The sequence below is a fragment of the Pristiophorus japonicus genome, chromosome 2 (genome assembly GCF_044704955.1).
Source record: "Pristiophorus japonicus isolate sPriJap1 chromosome 2, sPriJap1.hap1, whole genome shotgun sequence".
Taxonomy (NCBI): domain Eukaryota; kingdom Metazoa; phylum Chordata; class Chondrichthyes; family Pristiophoridae; genus Pristiophorus; species Pristiophorus japonicus.
Genome location: NC_091978.1, coordinates 225,668,118 through 225,683,224, shown reverse-complemented (window position 1 = coordinate 225,683,224; position 15,107 = coordinate 225,668,118). Strand labels below are relative to the sequence as shown.

General features: G+C 46.0%; 1 protein-coding gene across 5 annotated transcripts in view; it reads left to right on the top strand.

The window, feature by feature from the left end:
• shroom3 (shroom family member 3) overlaps window positions 1-15,107 on the top strand; it is a 245,988-nt gene that overhangs the window by 205,358 nt on the left and 25,523 nt on the right. For all 5 annotated transcript variants that reach the window (XM_070871030.1, XM_070871034.1, XM_070871029.1 and 2 more), the window contains exon 4: window positions 13,073-13,173. In XM_070871030.1, the coding sequence (XP_070727131.1) occupies window positions 13,073-13,173 (101 nt within the window). The remainder of the gene's footprint in view (window positions 1-13,072; window positions 13,174-15,107) is intronic.

The window sequence follows — 15,107 nt, the reverse complement described above, 5'->3', positions numbered from 1 at the left end:
TAACTTCGATGGTACGAGACATGAATTGGCTAGAATAGACTGGCGAGTGATATTTAAAGGGCTGACAGTGGATAGGCAATGGCAAACATTTGAAGATCACATGGATGAACTTCAACAATTGTACATCCCTTTCTGGAGTAAAAATAAAACGGGGAAGGTGGCTCAACTGTGGCTAACAAGGGAAATTAAGGATAGTGTTAAATCCAAGAAAGAGGCATATAAATTGGCCAGAAAAAGCAGTAAACCTGAGGACTGGGAGAATTTTGTAATACAGCAGAGGAGGACAAAGGGTTTAATTAGGAGGGGGAAAACAGAGTATGAGAGGAAGCTTGCTGGGAACATAAAAACTGACTGCAAAAGCTTCTATAGATATGTGAAGAGAAAAAGATTAGTGAAAACAAACGTAGGTCCCTTGCAGTCAGATTCAGGTGAACTTATAATGGGGAACCAAAGAAATGGCAAACCAGTTAAACAAATACTTTGGTTCTGTTTTCACGAAGGAAGACATAAATAACCTTCCGGAAATACTAGGGGACCGAGGGTCTAGTGAGAAGGAGGAACTGAAGGATATCCTTATAAAGCGGGAAATTGTGTTAGGGAAATTGATGGGATTGAAGGCCGATAAATCCCCGAGGCCTGATAGTCTGCATCCCAGAGTACTTAAAGAAGTGGAGAAGTGGCCATAGAAATAGTGGATGCATTGGTGATCATTTTCCAACAATCTTATCGACTCTGGATCAGTTCCTATGGACTGGTGGATAGCTAATGTAACACCACTGTTTAAAAAAGGAGAGAGAGAGAAAACAGGTAATTATGGACCGGTTAGCCTTACACCAGTAGTGGGGAAAATGTTGGAATCAATTATTAAAGATGAAATAGCAGTGCATTTGGAAAGCAGTGACAGGATCGGTCCAAGTCAGCATGGATTTATGAAAGGGAAATCATGCTTGACAAATCTTCTGGAATTGTTTGAGGATGTGACTAGTAGAGTGGACAAGTGAGAACCAGTGGATGTGGTGTATTTGTACTTTCAAAAGGCTTTTGACAAGGTCCCACACAAGAGATTGGTGTGCAAAATCAAAGCACATGATATTGGGGTAATGTACTGACATGGATAGAGAACTGGTTGGCAGACAGGAAGCAGAGAGTCGGGATAAATGTGTCCTTTTCAGAATGGCAGGCGGTGACTAGTGGAATGCCGCAGGGCTCAGTGCTGGGACCCAAGCTCTTTACAATATACTTTAATGATTTAGATGAATGAATTGAGTGTAATATCTCCAAGTTTGCAAATGACACTAAACTGGGAGGCGGTGTGAGCTGTGAGGAGGACGCTAAGAGGCTGCAGGGTGACTTGGACAGGTTAGGTGAGTGGACAAATGCATGGCAGATGCAGTATAATGTGGATAAATGTGAGGTTATCCACTTTGGAGGCGAAAACACGAAAGCAGAATATTATCTGAATGGCGGCAGATTCAGAAAGGGGGAGGTGCAACAAGACCTGGGTGTCATGGTTCATCAATCATTGAAAGTTGGCATGCAGATACAGCAGGTGGTGAATAAGGCAAATAGTATGTTGGCCTTCATAGCTAGGGGATTTGAGTATAATAGCAGGGAGGTCTTACTACAGTTGTACCTTGGTGAGGCCCCAACTGGAATATTGTGTTCAGTTTTGGTCTCCTAATCTGAGGAAGTTATTGCTATTGAGGAAGTGCAGCGAAGGTTCACCAGATTGATTCCCGGAATGGTGGGACTGACATATGAGGAGAGACTGGATCAACTGGGCCTTTATACACTGGAGTTTCGAAGGATGAGAGGGGATCTCATAGAAACTTACAAGATTCTGACGGGACTGGACAGGTTAGATGCGAGAAGAATGTTCCCGATGTTGGGGCAGTCCAGAACCAGGGGACACAGTCTTAGGATAAGGGGTAGGCCATTTAGGACTTTGATGAGGAGAAACTTCTTCACTCAGAGTTGTTAACCTGTGGAATTCCCTACCGCGGAGAGTTGTTGATGCCAGTTCATTGGATATATTCAAGAGGGAGTTAGATATGGCCCTTACGGCTAAAGGGATCAAGGGGTATGGAGAAAAAGCAGGAAAGGGGTACTGAGCGAATGATCAGCCATGATCTTATTGAATGGTGGTGCAGGCTCGAAGGGCCGAATGCCCTACTCCTGCACCTATTTTCTATGTTTCCTGGGCTAGGGAAATAAAAATTAGCCAGGCGCTCCCTCTTCTGACCATAATCAAATGACCGTGCATTTGTGGGCGTCGGGTGAAGATGTACTTTGGTTTGGCTTAACTGTGATGACCTCCAAAGTCAAAGAGCCCACCGAAATTCACCGTGTTGGGTCACACATTAACAATGCACAGTAAGGAGAGGAACCCAAGGGCTGTCAGCTGCTTGGAAACTATAGCCCAGCATGAGCCAGCTCCTTCAGAAGAGAGGAGAAAACTAGGAAATGAAGAAATAGCTCTTTTAACATAAGCTGCCATTGCTGAGAAATCTGTATTCAGTGTAGTGAATGTAAAAGGTAGATTGATGGGTGAGCAGGAGAGGGGGGGGCGGTGGGGTGATCTTTCTGTTAAATAATGAAACCTGAGGTGAAACCTGAATTAAATGACAGCATTGAAGACTTTACCTCGGTAGAATATTTTCTAGTACAATTTCATCATTTTTTCCAATGTGCACAGTAATATCCAGAAAGATGAGAGGAAAATATAAATCCCAGTATGTGCATAGCATAGAAATTGGAGTTATTCCGGTATTTAGAAAAAAACAAAGACTTGCCTTTATATAGTGCCTTTCACAACCACCGGACGTCTCAAAACGCTTTACAGCCAGTTAAGTACTTTTTTTGGAGCGCAAAGCCAACTCCCACAAACAGCAATGTGATAATGACCAGATAATCTGTTTTTGTTATGTTGGTTGAGGGATAAGTGTTGGCCAGGACACCGGGGATAACTCCTCTGCTCTTCTTCAAAATAGTGCCATGGGATCTTTTACGTCCACCTGAGAGGGCAGAAGGGGCCTCGGTTTAATGTCTCATCTGAAAGGCAGCACACCTCTGACAGTGCAGCACTCCCTCAGCACTGCACTGGAGTGTCAGCCTAGATGTATGTGCTCAAGTTCCTGGAGTGGGACTTGAACCCACAATCTTCTGACTCAGGTGAAAGTGCTACCCACTGAGCCACAGCTGACACTATCTGACACTTGAGGGCCGAAATTGCCCCTCCGTTAAGGCTTCTGGCCGCCTGAAAGCGTCGCGGAATGGCCGCCAATTCACCACAGAGGGGCCGTCATTTTGTAAATTGCCCTTTCGTGAGTTTTGGAGCGGTATCCGGGACTGCTCCACCCACGGTGTGCACAGGCCGACCCTTTCCGACTGGCGGGGACCCCCTCATGAAATTGCCCCTCGGGAAATTGCCCCTTTCCCGGTATTGCCCCGCGGAAGCAGCCCCGCCGCCGGTCGGTGCCCTCCACAGCTTTTTGTGTCAGTGCACTCTCTGTAGCATGGCGGTCCAGCCCCCTTAAAGGGGAGGCACACTGCCGCGGCCGCCATGTTATTTTTTTTTTTTGTCGGCTGACTGCCAGGTCGACCTGACAATTATGCCCACCCCGGGTTCAGCCTGGCACCCACTCTTGGACCCGATGCATGGGCACTTCTGCCCCTCAGCCGCCACGACATCCGTCCCGACCAAAAAAAACCTTCGAAGTGATGAATAACGACGGAATTTCCGCCACTTGTTGCGGCGGAGAAAAACTTTGAAAAACGGAAGGTGCGCCCCGTTTCAGACAGTGGGCAATTTCAGCCCCTTGGAATCATAGGCCCAGGAATTGGCTCACTTACTGCCACCCATTCGCACTGGAATCCTGGCATAAAATGGCAGCCACCACTCTGACGCCCTTCTCTGATGCGAGACTCGGCAGCTGGCATTTTGGTGAGGGCCTTAGCGCTGCCAATAGCAGCACTGCCCCTGGAGATGCAAATGGGGAGAGCGTGATGTCACGTTCTGCGAGCTTCGACCATAGCACTGAGTTCAGCACTGGGTCCTAAGCTCGCTCTCAAAAGCGAGTGTGCAACAGTCTGACAGAGATGCTGTCAGCACCTCTGAAACGGACACACACATCTTTCAGGTAAGTTTACATTAAACTTTTGGACTGGATTTTTAAAATTTTATTCAAGTAGTGGCTTGGTGTAATACATGCCAAAACATTTTTAATGTGCAGGGAGGGAGGAAGTGCTGCTGGACGCTTGCAAGGCCTTGGATGGTAAAAAGGGCCTCTGAGAATACAGAAAATGCCAGAAATACTCAGCCGGTCAGGCAGCATCCGTGGGGAGAGAAACAGCGTTCACGTCTCAGGTCGAGATGCTGGCTGACCTGCTGAGTATTTCTAACATATAATGCATTTATATCAGATTTACAGAAACGGAAGAGGCAGAAGAGGTGATCGCAGAAGGGAGGATGCAACCCAGGCAGACCCTTTCTGGTTGGGATATCTGGATGGAATCTTGCCTTAGAGGCGGTACAACAGAGGTTCACTAGATTGCTGGGGTGAGAGGACTGTCTTATGATGACAGATTGTGTAGAATGGGCCTATACTCTCTGGAGTTTAGAAGACTGAGAGGTGATCTTGTTGAAACAAGATTCTGAAGGGGATTGACAGGGTAGATGCTGAGAGGTTGTTTCCCCTGGCTGGAGTGTTTAGAACTAGAGGGCACAGTCTGAGGATAAGGGGTGGGCCATTTAAAGACAGAGACGAGGAGCAATTTCTTCACTCGGAGGGTTGTGAATCTTTGGAATTCTCTGCCCCAGAGGGCTGTGGATGCTGAGTCTCTGAATATATTCAAGGCTGAGATAGATAGATTTTTGGAATCTAGGGGAATCAAGGGATATGGAGATCGGGCAGGAAAGTAGAGTTGAGGTCAATGATCAGCCATGATCTTATTGAATGGCAGAGCAGGCTCTTGGGGCTGTAGGGCCTACTCCTGCTCCTATTTCTTATGTTCTTATGTTCTTATTCCCCTGCAGTACCAGTGACCACAACCCCAATTCACCTTTCAACATTTGTCCTACACTTTACCTTCTCTCTGTTACTCACAGCGTCCTCTTGGCCAGAATGTTGAAATAAAAGCCACCACAAAGCAAACTTTCCATCTATCCATCCATCCAACTCATCACCCTTATGTATTCCCTTAGTCACTGTCCTGTGTGTGCCTTTGTCTATCCTAGTGATGTCATGCCGTACTACCCCAGTGGCTGCAGCATGGCTGGTGGGAGGCTGCTGACTTTCAGTGATGGACACTGTAGATTACCTTGTTGGTCGACCTTGAGGAGCTGTGGCTGGGAGTGTGAAATCGAGTGATGGTGTTTCTTCTTTTCCTTCCTCCTCCTCCTCCTCCATCCTCCTTCTTCTCCCTCTTTCCTTCTTCTTACTTTTCCTCCCTCTTCTTCTCCCTCCTGATTCTCCTCCCCCCATTCTCCTTCTCCCCCTTCCTCCTCCTTCCCGCTCCTCCTACGCACCTAGCCAAGGGCTTAGCCTTGTCCCTGCCCAGAATGGCCAGCACCGTCTCCTCCAAGAGGATGAGGTGAAGCTAGGAATGGGAGATGTACCTTGTGTTTGGTACCGATTGTTGGCAGGTGAGTGATGGGGAGGGGGTCCGTGCAATGGGTAGAGTGCGAGGCTAGTGATGCAGTCGGTAGGAGATGACTTTTGAAGATGGATCCACTGATCCTGACCACTGGTATGAGGTCATGAAGATTCTTTGGGCACTGGAGCCAGATGGTGGGGGCGACACAACTGGCAGTAACGGTCTCGGTGATCTGGTACAACATCCTTCTTTCTGAAGGCCTCCTGGACCCTGTGGGTAGAAGACCTCTCTTACAATGTTGTCCCCCTGCACAAAGCTGGAGTGCTGCGTGTAAGACCCTGGGTGCCCCTTGCCTGGCTTGCGGAGCCATTTGTGTTAGTGCTGAAGCACTTTTTGAATTTATTCTAGGTGATGAAGGCAATTCCTCGAAGAGCTGAAGACTCCCATTTGGGACTTTTAAATGTTATTTTATTTTCAGAATGCAGTTAAGCTATAAGGGCTAAAACCTGCCTCTTTTTACATGATTTTTTTCCATTTCAGCAGGCAGTTCCTCTTTAAGAGACCGAACTGTTTTCTGAAATGACAGTTTTGCTTTAAGAGAAAGCTGTTCTTGCTGCAGTGACACTAAGGCCACAATACATTGGGGCCTCCAACTGGGACTAACGCCCCCAGAATGGCATTGCACAATAAGATTAGCGTTGGGCCAATATTAATTAGCCACCAGCGCCAATTTACTGGTGCACGGTAGCACCGGCAGGTTTTTACCGATATTGAATTTCTAGGCCATTGAATCTTACAGCACAGAAGGAGGCCATTTGGCTCGTTACACCTATACCAGCCCTTTGAAAGAGCTGTCCAATTTAGCCCCACTCCACAACTTTTTCCCCATAACCCTGCAAATTAGTCTTTTTTAAGTACATGTCCAATTGTCTTTTAAAAGTTCCGATGGAATTAGATTCCACCACCCTTTCAAGTTCCAGATCTTAACAACCCTTTGGGCTCAAGTTTCGGCTCGAGTTGCTCCTATTTTTTTGGAGCAACTAATTTAGAATGGAGTATCTTAGAAATTGCAATTCTTGGCATTTAGTTTGCTCCAATGCTAGTGAGTTAGAATAGTTTCGTTTTAGAACAGTTAATTTTTCAAAAGGGGGCATGTCCAGCTACTTAGGCCCGCTTTGCAAGGTTAGGCAGCGAAAACTTACTCCATACTAACTTAGAATGGAGTAAGTGTAGATTTTTGTACGCTCAGAAAAATCTTGCCTACACTTATAAATCAGGCTTAGGGAACGAGAGATGGGGGGAGGGAAAGGGAAGTTTACAAGCATTAAACACTTCACTTTTACAAAAAGAGCTATCATCAATAATAAATAATCAATAAATCAATCAAAATAAATTAAAAAAGTAATAAAAAAATCAATCAATAAATAAAAAATTAAGTTTCTACTCACCTACTGCAGCACTGGGAGCCCTCCAACAGCGTGTTGGGACGCCCCCCCCCCCCCTAGTGTCTCTGTGTTTCTGACAGTGAGGAGGGGGAGGGGTTGGAGGAGGGGGCGGGAGAAGGGGGAAGGGCTGAACGGGAGGGAGGGGGGGAGGCTGAATGGGAGGGGGAAAGCTGAATGTGAGGGGGGCGAGGCTGAATGGGAGGGGGCGGGGAGGCTGAACGAGAGGGAGAGGGGGAGGCTGAACCGGGGGAGCGGGGCGGAGGATGAACGGGGGGGGTGGTGGGAAGGATGAACTGGAGGAGGGGAGGAGGCTGAACGGGAGGGAGGAAAGAGGCTGAATGGGAGGGGGGGCGGAGATGAACGGCAGGGAGGGGGTGGGGAGGCTGAATGGGAGGGAGGGGGAGGCTGAACAGGAGGGAAGAGGGGGGAGGATGAACGGCAGGGAGGGGGTGGAGAGGCTGAACGGGAGGTGGGGGGGGGGAGGGAGGCTGAACGGGAGGGGGGGGAGGCTGAACAGGTAGGGGGGGGGAAGGCTGAACAGGTGGGAAGGGGGGAGGATGAACGGGAGGGAAGGGGGGAGGATGAACGGGAGGGAGGGAGGGAGGCTGAACGGGAGGGAGGCTGAACGGGAGGGGCGGGGGGAGGCTGAACAAAGGCTGAACTGCAGAGCGTCGGGCTGCGAGGAGCTACTGCACATGCGCGCACACTCGAGTGCGCATGTGCAGAGGTCCTGGCACTGTTTTCAGCGCCGGGACCTGGTTCGACCCCCGACCCCTTGTTCTGCGCTACGTCGAGGCCAAAGACGTCCTGAGGAGCTCAGAGAATCACAAGGTAAGTTTTCGGTGCCCTTTTTATTCCAGAAAGTCGGCGCACTTTATGGAGGTGCACCGTTTTTACAGAGAATGGAAACTTGGGCCCTTTGTGTGGAGAAATTTGTCCTCATTTCCTCTCTATTTCCTTTGCTAATTATTTTAAATCTATGACCGCTGGTTGCCAATCCACTTGCCAGAGGAAATAGTTTCTCCCTGCTTGTTTTATCAAAACTTCTCATAATTTAAAATATTAAATCTCCCCTTAACCTTCTCTACTTTGAGAACAATCCCAGCTTCTCGAATCTCTCCACGTAACTGAACTCCCACATCCCTGGCATAATTCTGGTAAACCTCCTCTGTACCCTTTTCAGGGCCTTTACATCCTTCCTAAAGTGTGGTGCCCAATACTCCAGCTGAGGTCAAACCATAGATTTGTAAAGGTTTAGCATGACTTCCTTGTTTATGTATTCAGTGCCCCTATTTACAAAGCCCATTATCCCATACGCTTTCTTAACTATCTTTTCAACATGTCCTGCCATCTTCAAAGATTTGTGAATATGCACCCCCAGGTCTCTCTGCTCTTGCAATCCCACCCGCCTCAAAATTGCAGCATTTAGATTATACTACATCTCCATGGTGTTCCTCCCAAAGTGCATCGCCTCACACTTATCCACATTAAGTTGCATCTGCCACGTGTCTGCCCATTTCACCAGTCCTCTTGAAGTCTGCTACTATCATACTCTCTATTTACTACGTTACCAAGTTTTGTTTTGTCCGCAAACTTCAAAATTTGTACTCCATTAATGAAAAATCAACATTGATTAATACAGAATCTGTTATTGAGCAATTTAACAGGCATGTGGGTATAGTCACCAGTCCCTATCTAAGACTGCTCCAGATTTGCAAAGATAATTTTTGTTTCAGGTCATGGGAACTGTTGTTCAAGTTTGACAAGTTTTAAAGTAATCAAAAGAGAATTTGCCATGACTCCAACTAAATCTCTACAGTTAGAATACCAGACTATTAGCCGTCAGGAAATCCTTTGTAATCCTACACTACCCATTACTTGTATCCTCTCATTATAGGTTTTATCTGTCTGTGTTGATGAATAGCACAGGTATTTATCAGTCTTTAGTGTCAGTCATCATGTTGCAGTGGTTCTCATGACACAATTATACTCAAGGTACCAGTTTACGGTAGCCACACACAACAATCCCTCAGAATTATACTTCGGGCTCACATGCTTGAACTATGCTCAGTTGGGTTCAAATGCTGGTTAATTTTAATATTAGCATAGATCTAGTGGAGCTCTCCAGTATTGAAAAGATTAAAAACTATATTTTATAAAGGTCCTGGGAATATGAACAACTACCTGGGAAATTTTCAAGCATTGCTGTTACACTGCACTACAGTGGAGAGCTGAGGTGGTCTTCTTAAGGTTCTTTTCCTCAAGTTGCCAGAACTTGATCTGGCTCCTCACGCCTGAGTTATACTACGCAGTCTGCATTGAAAGAAAGAAAGACTTGGATTTATATAGCGCCTTTCACGACCACTGGATGTCTCAAAGCCAATGAAGTACTTTTGGAATGTAGTCACTGTTGTAATGTGGGAAATGTGGCAGCCAATTTGCACACAGGCAAGCTCCCACAAACAGCAATGTGATAATGACCAGATAATCTGTTTTTTTTGTTATGTTGATTGAGAGATAAATATTGGCCAGGACACTGGGGATAACTCCCCTGCTCTTCTTCGAAATAGTGCCACAGGATCTTTTGCATCCACTTGAGAGAGCAGACAGGACCTTGGTTTAAAGACTCATCTGAAAGACGGCACCTCCGACATTGCACTGGAGTGTCAGCCTAATTTTTTTTTTTGTGAAGTCCCTGGAGTGGGATTTGAACACACAACCTTCTAACTCAGGGGCAAGAGTACTATCCACTGAGCCACAGCTGACACAGACACTCAACACAAATAATGTAATATAACTTGTCGATAAGATACAAAGAGCATAAAATCATAACCGGATGCTGATGAACAGATAATCTCTTAACATGCATACCAGTTGATAATATTGTCTGTACCTACCTGAATCATGAGATAAAATCAAAACAACAATGCAGTGAAGACTTTATTTTTATTTAAACAAAGATACCCAGACAGGGCAAAGTATATTCAGCCGCTGCTGTTTGCCATGGGCAGTCAGAGCCTTTGGTCAGGAAATGGAAATAGTTTCATTATTTTCCCTGTGCTATCATTTAGTAGCCAATTTGCTCTTTAATTAATGTTATAATTGCAAATTGTAGGCTGATTACTGTGATTTTGTGCACTTCTGGGAGAATAGAAGAAGAATGTTGCACATTTTCTCTGAATAAATGTTTGGTTAGAGCTTTTTAACCACAGTGATTAAATAAAATCAGGGCCTCAATTGGCTAAGCAATTTGTCATTATTTCATGCCAGAATGTCTCATGGTGCTTCTTTGCACTCCATTCTTGTCATTTCTGTCTCCAGACCCACTATAATATGTGGCCTTCTGCAAGAATCGGTTCAAATGTGTCAAAGCATGTCATCAGATGTAATATTAGCAGTTTCCCTCAGTGGCTCATTTTGGACAGTACTGCCCGATAATGAACTGAGCCACACAGACATGAAAGTTGCCAATAACTGGTTGTTAAAGCAGCTGATCTCAGCCAGGAGGTGACCCTGAGGTACAAGGTGGGTGGGTATCCACTCAGGTCCCACTCCTAATCACTATAGAGTAATCCCAGCTGGAAAGCACTTGTGTGTGGATGGTAGGTGACAACAGAATTGGACTCATTTGCAATATGTCTTATGGTCATTGGAAAATTGGACGGGGTGTATTGGCCTATCGCCGGTTTTCTGTCCAGTAATGAAAGTTAAAATCCACTCCACTGAGTGCAAGTGGAACAGATGCACTGAGACATTACAACAGATTCAGTTTGTTCAGATTACATATACTGGAACTGCATCTAGGTATGAAGGAGGTATTCAGTTATTGGGAACAGGAAAAATACAAAAGTCACTGACTATAGTGTTCTTCAGACATGGGGTTAACATGGGTAGGATAATAATGCATGTTTGGTTGGTGAGTGGGTAAAATTGATACATCGCTCCCTTCCCCACCAATCCCCCATGCCTCCCATAAATGTTCATTAAGCCGACACAGTCAATATTCACTTAAACAAGGATCAGAAATATATGAATAGCTTATACAACAGCATAGTTGATAAAGGCACTGCCAGGCAGATTCAGGTTCCAGGAAAATTCCAGATTCAATTCCCAGTCTGCTGAGTTAGTTGATCTGACCCAGAGCAGCAGTTGAGGTGTTACAACTGGTGTCAACGTCCCTGGATTGGAGTCTGGGAGGGGGGGGGGAGGGGGTTGAATCAGCTGGAGTTCCTGTTCCTGGACACTTCCAGTAACTTCTGCTGGAAAGTGTAGCTGTACGGCTATCGGCTGAGCACGGATTGGGCTTGCCCGTGAAGGCTCCCAGTGCCAAATACCTTCCTCACTCACTGCATGAGTTTATGGTTTCATAAGATTTTTAAAAAATAAGTCTGTTTCTGAACTACCTGTACAGTTTAACAATATCTTGTAAGCTCATTGTGCTGAATGTATTTTATACCCTAAAGTTCAGTCAGACTATCCAGTTCACACATTGGCCCCCAAGTTTCGTGCCGCGGCGAAAACGGCGCACCTCCGAGCTGGGCGCCTGTTTGTCGTGCCGAAAACTGCGCCTAAAAAAAATCCGATATTAGGAGCTCGATGTCTGCTTGGCGCGGCGCGCTCTTCGCAGCAGGGGGCGGAGCCTAACACTCGCGCCAATTTTCTAAGTAGCAGGGGGCGGGTACAATTTAAATTAGCCTTCGTGGTGCCGGCAACCCTGCGCGTGCGCGTTGGAGCGTGCGCGCACGCGCAGTCTCACACAAACATTGGCACTCGGCCATTTTTTAAAATACTGCAGAAAAAGTGAAGATTTGTTTCTTGGACCCCTGCAAAGGCTTGTAATTTAATTTTTTTTGATATTTCTGTGTGTGAGGGAGTGCTTTTAGCAGCACTGCTGAATAAATCACCTGCTGAAATCAGTGAGTTCAGCTTTTCACTGCTAAACTTGCAGAAGCGGTGCTGCATTGGTGCATGCAAATTAAGGACTGTGTGTTTGGAGAAATAAGAGTGCCAATTCAACTTTGCAATAATACGTGGTGTTAACAATGCAGCACCCATTCTGCAAATTTAAATATAAAACTGTCGATATGGCTGCCTCTCCCTGTCCAAATGGCCTCAGTCCCCCTCACAGCTCAAAGGCTTCTGCTGTATCTTCGGCTGCCGGCCAGCCACTGACGCCGCTGATATCCTATGGCCGAATGGCCTCACGTCCGTCCGCTGCTGATTCTTTGGCTGCCGGCCAGCCACTGACGCCGCCCCTAAAGCGTGGCCGAATGGCCTCAAGAACCTTAATGTGCTGCGTGTGTCCTGCGTTGATTCTTCAGCTGCCGGCCAGCCACTGACGCCGCTGATATCTCATGGCCGAATGGCCTCGGGTCCGTCCGGTGCTGCTTCTTCGCAGCCAGCCACGAAGAGAATGAAGGCCTGCCTCAAGCTCTGCAGCTCAGCTCGAAGCTTGCTGCCGCTGCCGTCGAGACACTGACGCCACACCCCTGCCTGTCTCCAACATGAAAGGCCTGCCTGAAGCACTTTCACACAGGTAGGAACATGGTTTATTTAATCTTTCCTTTGCTTATAAATGTTTATTCAGGTTGGATTTATTTGTATAATATTTGTATAAGTATAACTAAGGATTGATTGTAGAATTTAATGACTTCCCTCCCCCCCCCCCCTCGTTCCCTACGCCTAATTTGTAACCTACGCCTGATTTTCTAAAATGTAGACAAGGTTTTTTCGAGCGTACAAAAATCTTCACTTACTCCATTCTAAGTTAGTTTGGAGTAAGTTTTCACTCACGAAACTTTGAAATCAGGCGTAAGTGGCCGGACACGCCCCCTTTTGGAAAAAAAATTCTGTTCCAAAGTGAAACTGTTCTACCTGACTAGAACTGGAGCAAACTAAATGTGGAGAATTCTGATTTCTAAAATACTCCGTTCTACACCAGTTGCTCCTAAAAAATCAGGAGCAAATCATGTGGAAACTTGGGGCCTATATGTTTAATGTGTTAGATTTAAAATACCCTTTTTTCATTCTAGGATATTTTGTGTGCCGTGAACAGACCTTTTGGCATCACTGCAAAGGATCCACTTTCTACTTCTAAATTGATGAGCACTGACTGTATGGGCAGCATCTATGGGTATGTAATCTTTGTGCGAATTGCTGCAATGGATTTTATGCTATGACTCCTTATGCAGGTGCTAATTAAGTTTGCCCAATTGGAAGAATGTATGCAGCAAAGAGTTAGTACCTGGTGTAAGTTCTCTCAACTTAATCATAGAAATATAGAAACATAGAAAATAGGTGCAGGAGTCTGCCATTCAGACCTTCGAACCTGCACTGCCATTTAATAAGATCATGGCTGATCATTCACCTCAGTACTCCTTTCCTGCTTTCTCTCCATACCCCTTGATCCCTTTAGCCATAAGGGCCATATCTAACTCCCTCTTGAATATATCCAATGAACTGGCATCTCTGCGGCAGGGAATTCCACAAGTTAACAACTCTGAGTGAAGAAGTTTCTCCTCATCTCGGTCCTAAATGGCTTACCCCTTATCTTTAGACTGTGACTCCTGGTTCTGGACTTCCCCAACATCGGGAACATTCTTCCTGCATCTAACCTGTCAAGCCCTGTTAGAATTTTATATGTTTCTATGAGATCCCCTCTCATTTTCCTAAACTCCAGTGCATACAGGCCCAGTCGATCCAATCTCTCCTCATATGTCAGTCCTGCCATCCCGGGAATCAGTCTGGTGAACCTTCGCTGTACTCCCTCAATAGCAAGAACGTCCTTCCTCCGATTAGGAGACCAAAACTGAACACAATATTCCATGTGATGCCTCACCAAGGCCCTGTACAACTGCAGTAAGATCTCCTTGCTCCTATACTCAAATCCCCTAGCTCTGAAGGCCAATATACCATTTGCCGCCTTCACCGCCTGCTGTACCTTCATGCCAACTTTCAATGAGTGATGTACCATGGCACCCAGGTCTCGTTGCACCTCCCCTTTTCCTAATCTGCCGCCATTCAGATAATATTCTGCCTTCCTGTTTTTGCCCCCAAAGTGGATAACTTCACATTTATCCACAGTATACTGCACCTGCCATGCATTTGCCCACTCACCTAACCTGTCTTAAGTCATCCTGCAGCCTCTTGGCATCCTCCTCACAGCTCACACCGCCACCCAGCTTAATGTCATTTGCAAACTTGGAGATATTACATTCAATTCCTTCGTCCAAATCATTCATGTATATTGTAAATAGCTGGGGTCCCAGCACTGAGCCCTGCGGCACCCCACTAGTCACTCCCTGCCTTTCTGAAAAGGACCCATTTATCCCGACTCTCTGCTTCCTGTCTGCCAACCAGTTCTCTATCCACATTAGTACATTACCCCCAATACCATGTACTTTAATTTTGCACACCAATCTCTTGTGTGGGACCTTGTCAAAAGCCTTTTGAAAGTCCAAATACACCACATCCACTGGTTCTCCCTTGTCCACTCTACTAGTTACATCCTCAAAAAATTCTAGAAGATTTGTCAAGCATGATTTCCCTTTCATAAACCCATGCTGACTTGGACCGATCCTGTCACTGCTTTCCAAATGAGCTGCTATTTCATCTTTAATAACTGATTCTAACATTTTCCCCACTACTGATGTCAGGCTAACTGGTCTATAATTACCTGTTTTCTCTCTTCTTTTAAAAAAAAGTGGTGTTACATTAGCTACCCTCCAATCCATAGGAACTGATCCAGAGTCGATAGACTGTTGGAAAATGATCACCAATGCATCCACTATTTCTAGGGCCACTTCCTTAAGTACTCTGGGATGCAGACTATCAGGCCCTGGGGATTTATCGGTCTTCAATCCCATCAATTTCCCTAACACAATTTCCTGCCTAATAAGGATTTCCTTCAGTTCCTCCTTCTCACGAGACCCTTGTTCCCCTAGTATTTCCGGAAGGTTATTTGTGTCTTCCTTCGTGAAGACAGATCCAAAGTATTTGTTCAACTGGTCTGCCATTTCTTTGTTCCCCATTATAAATTCATCTGAATCTGACTGCAAGGGACCTACG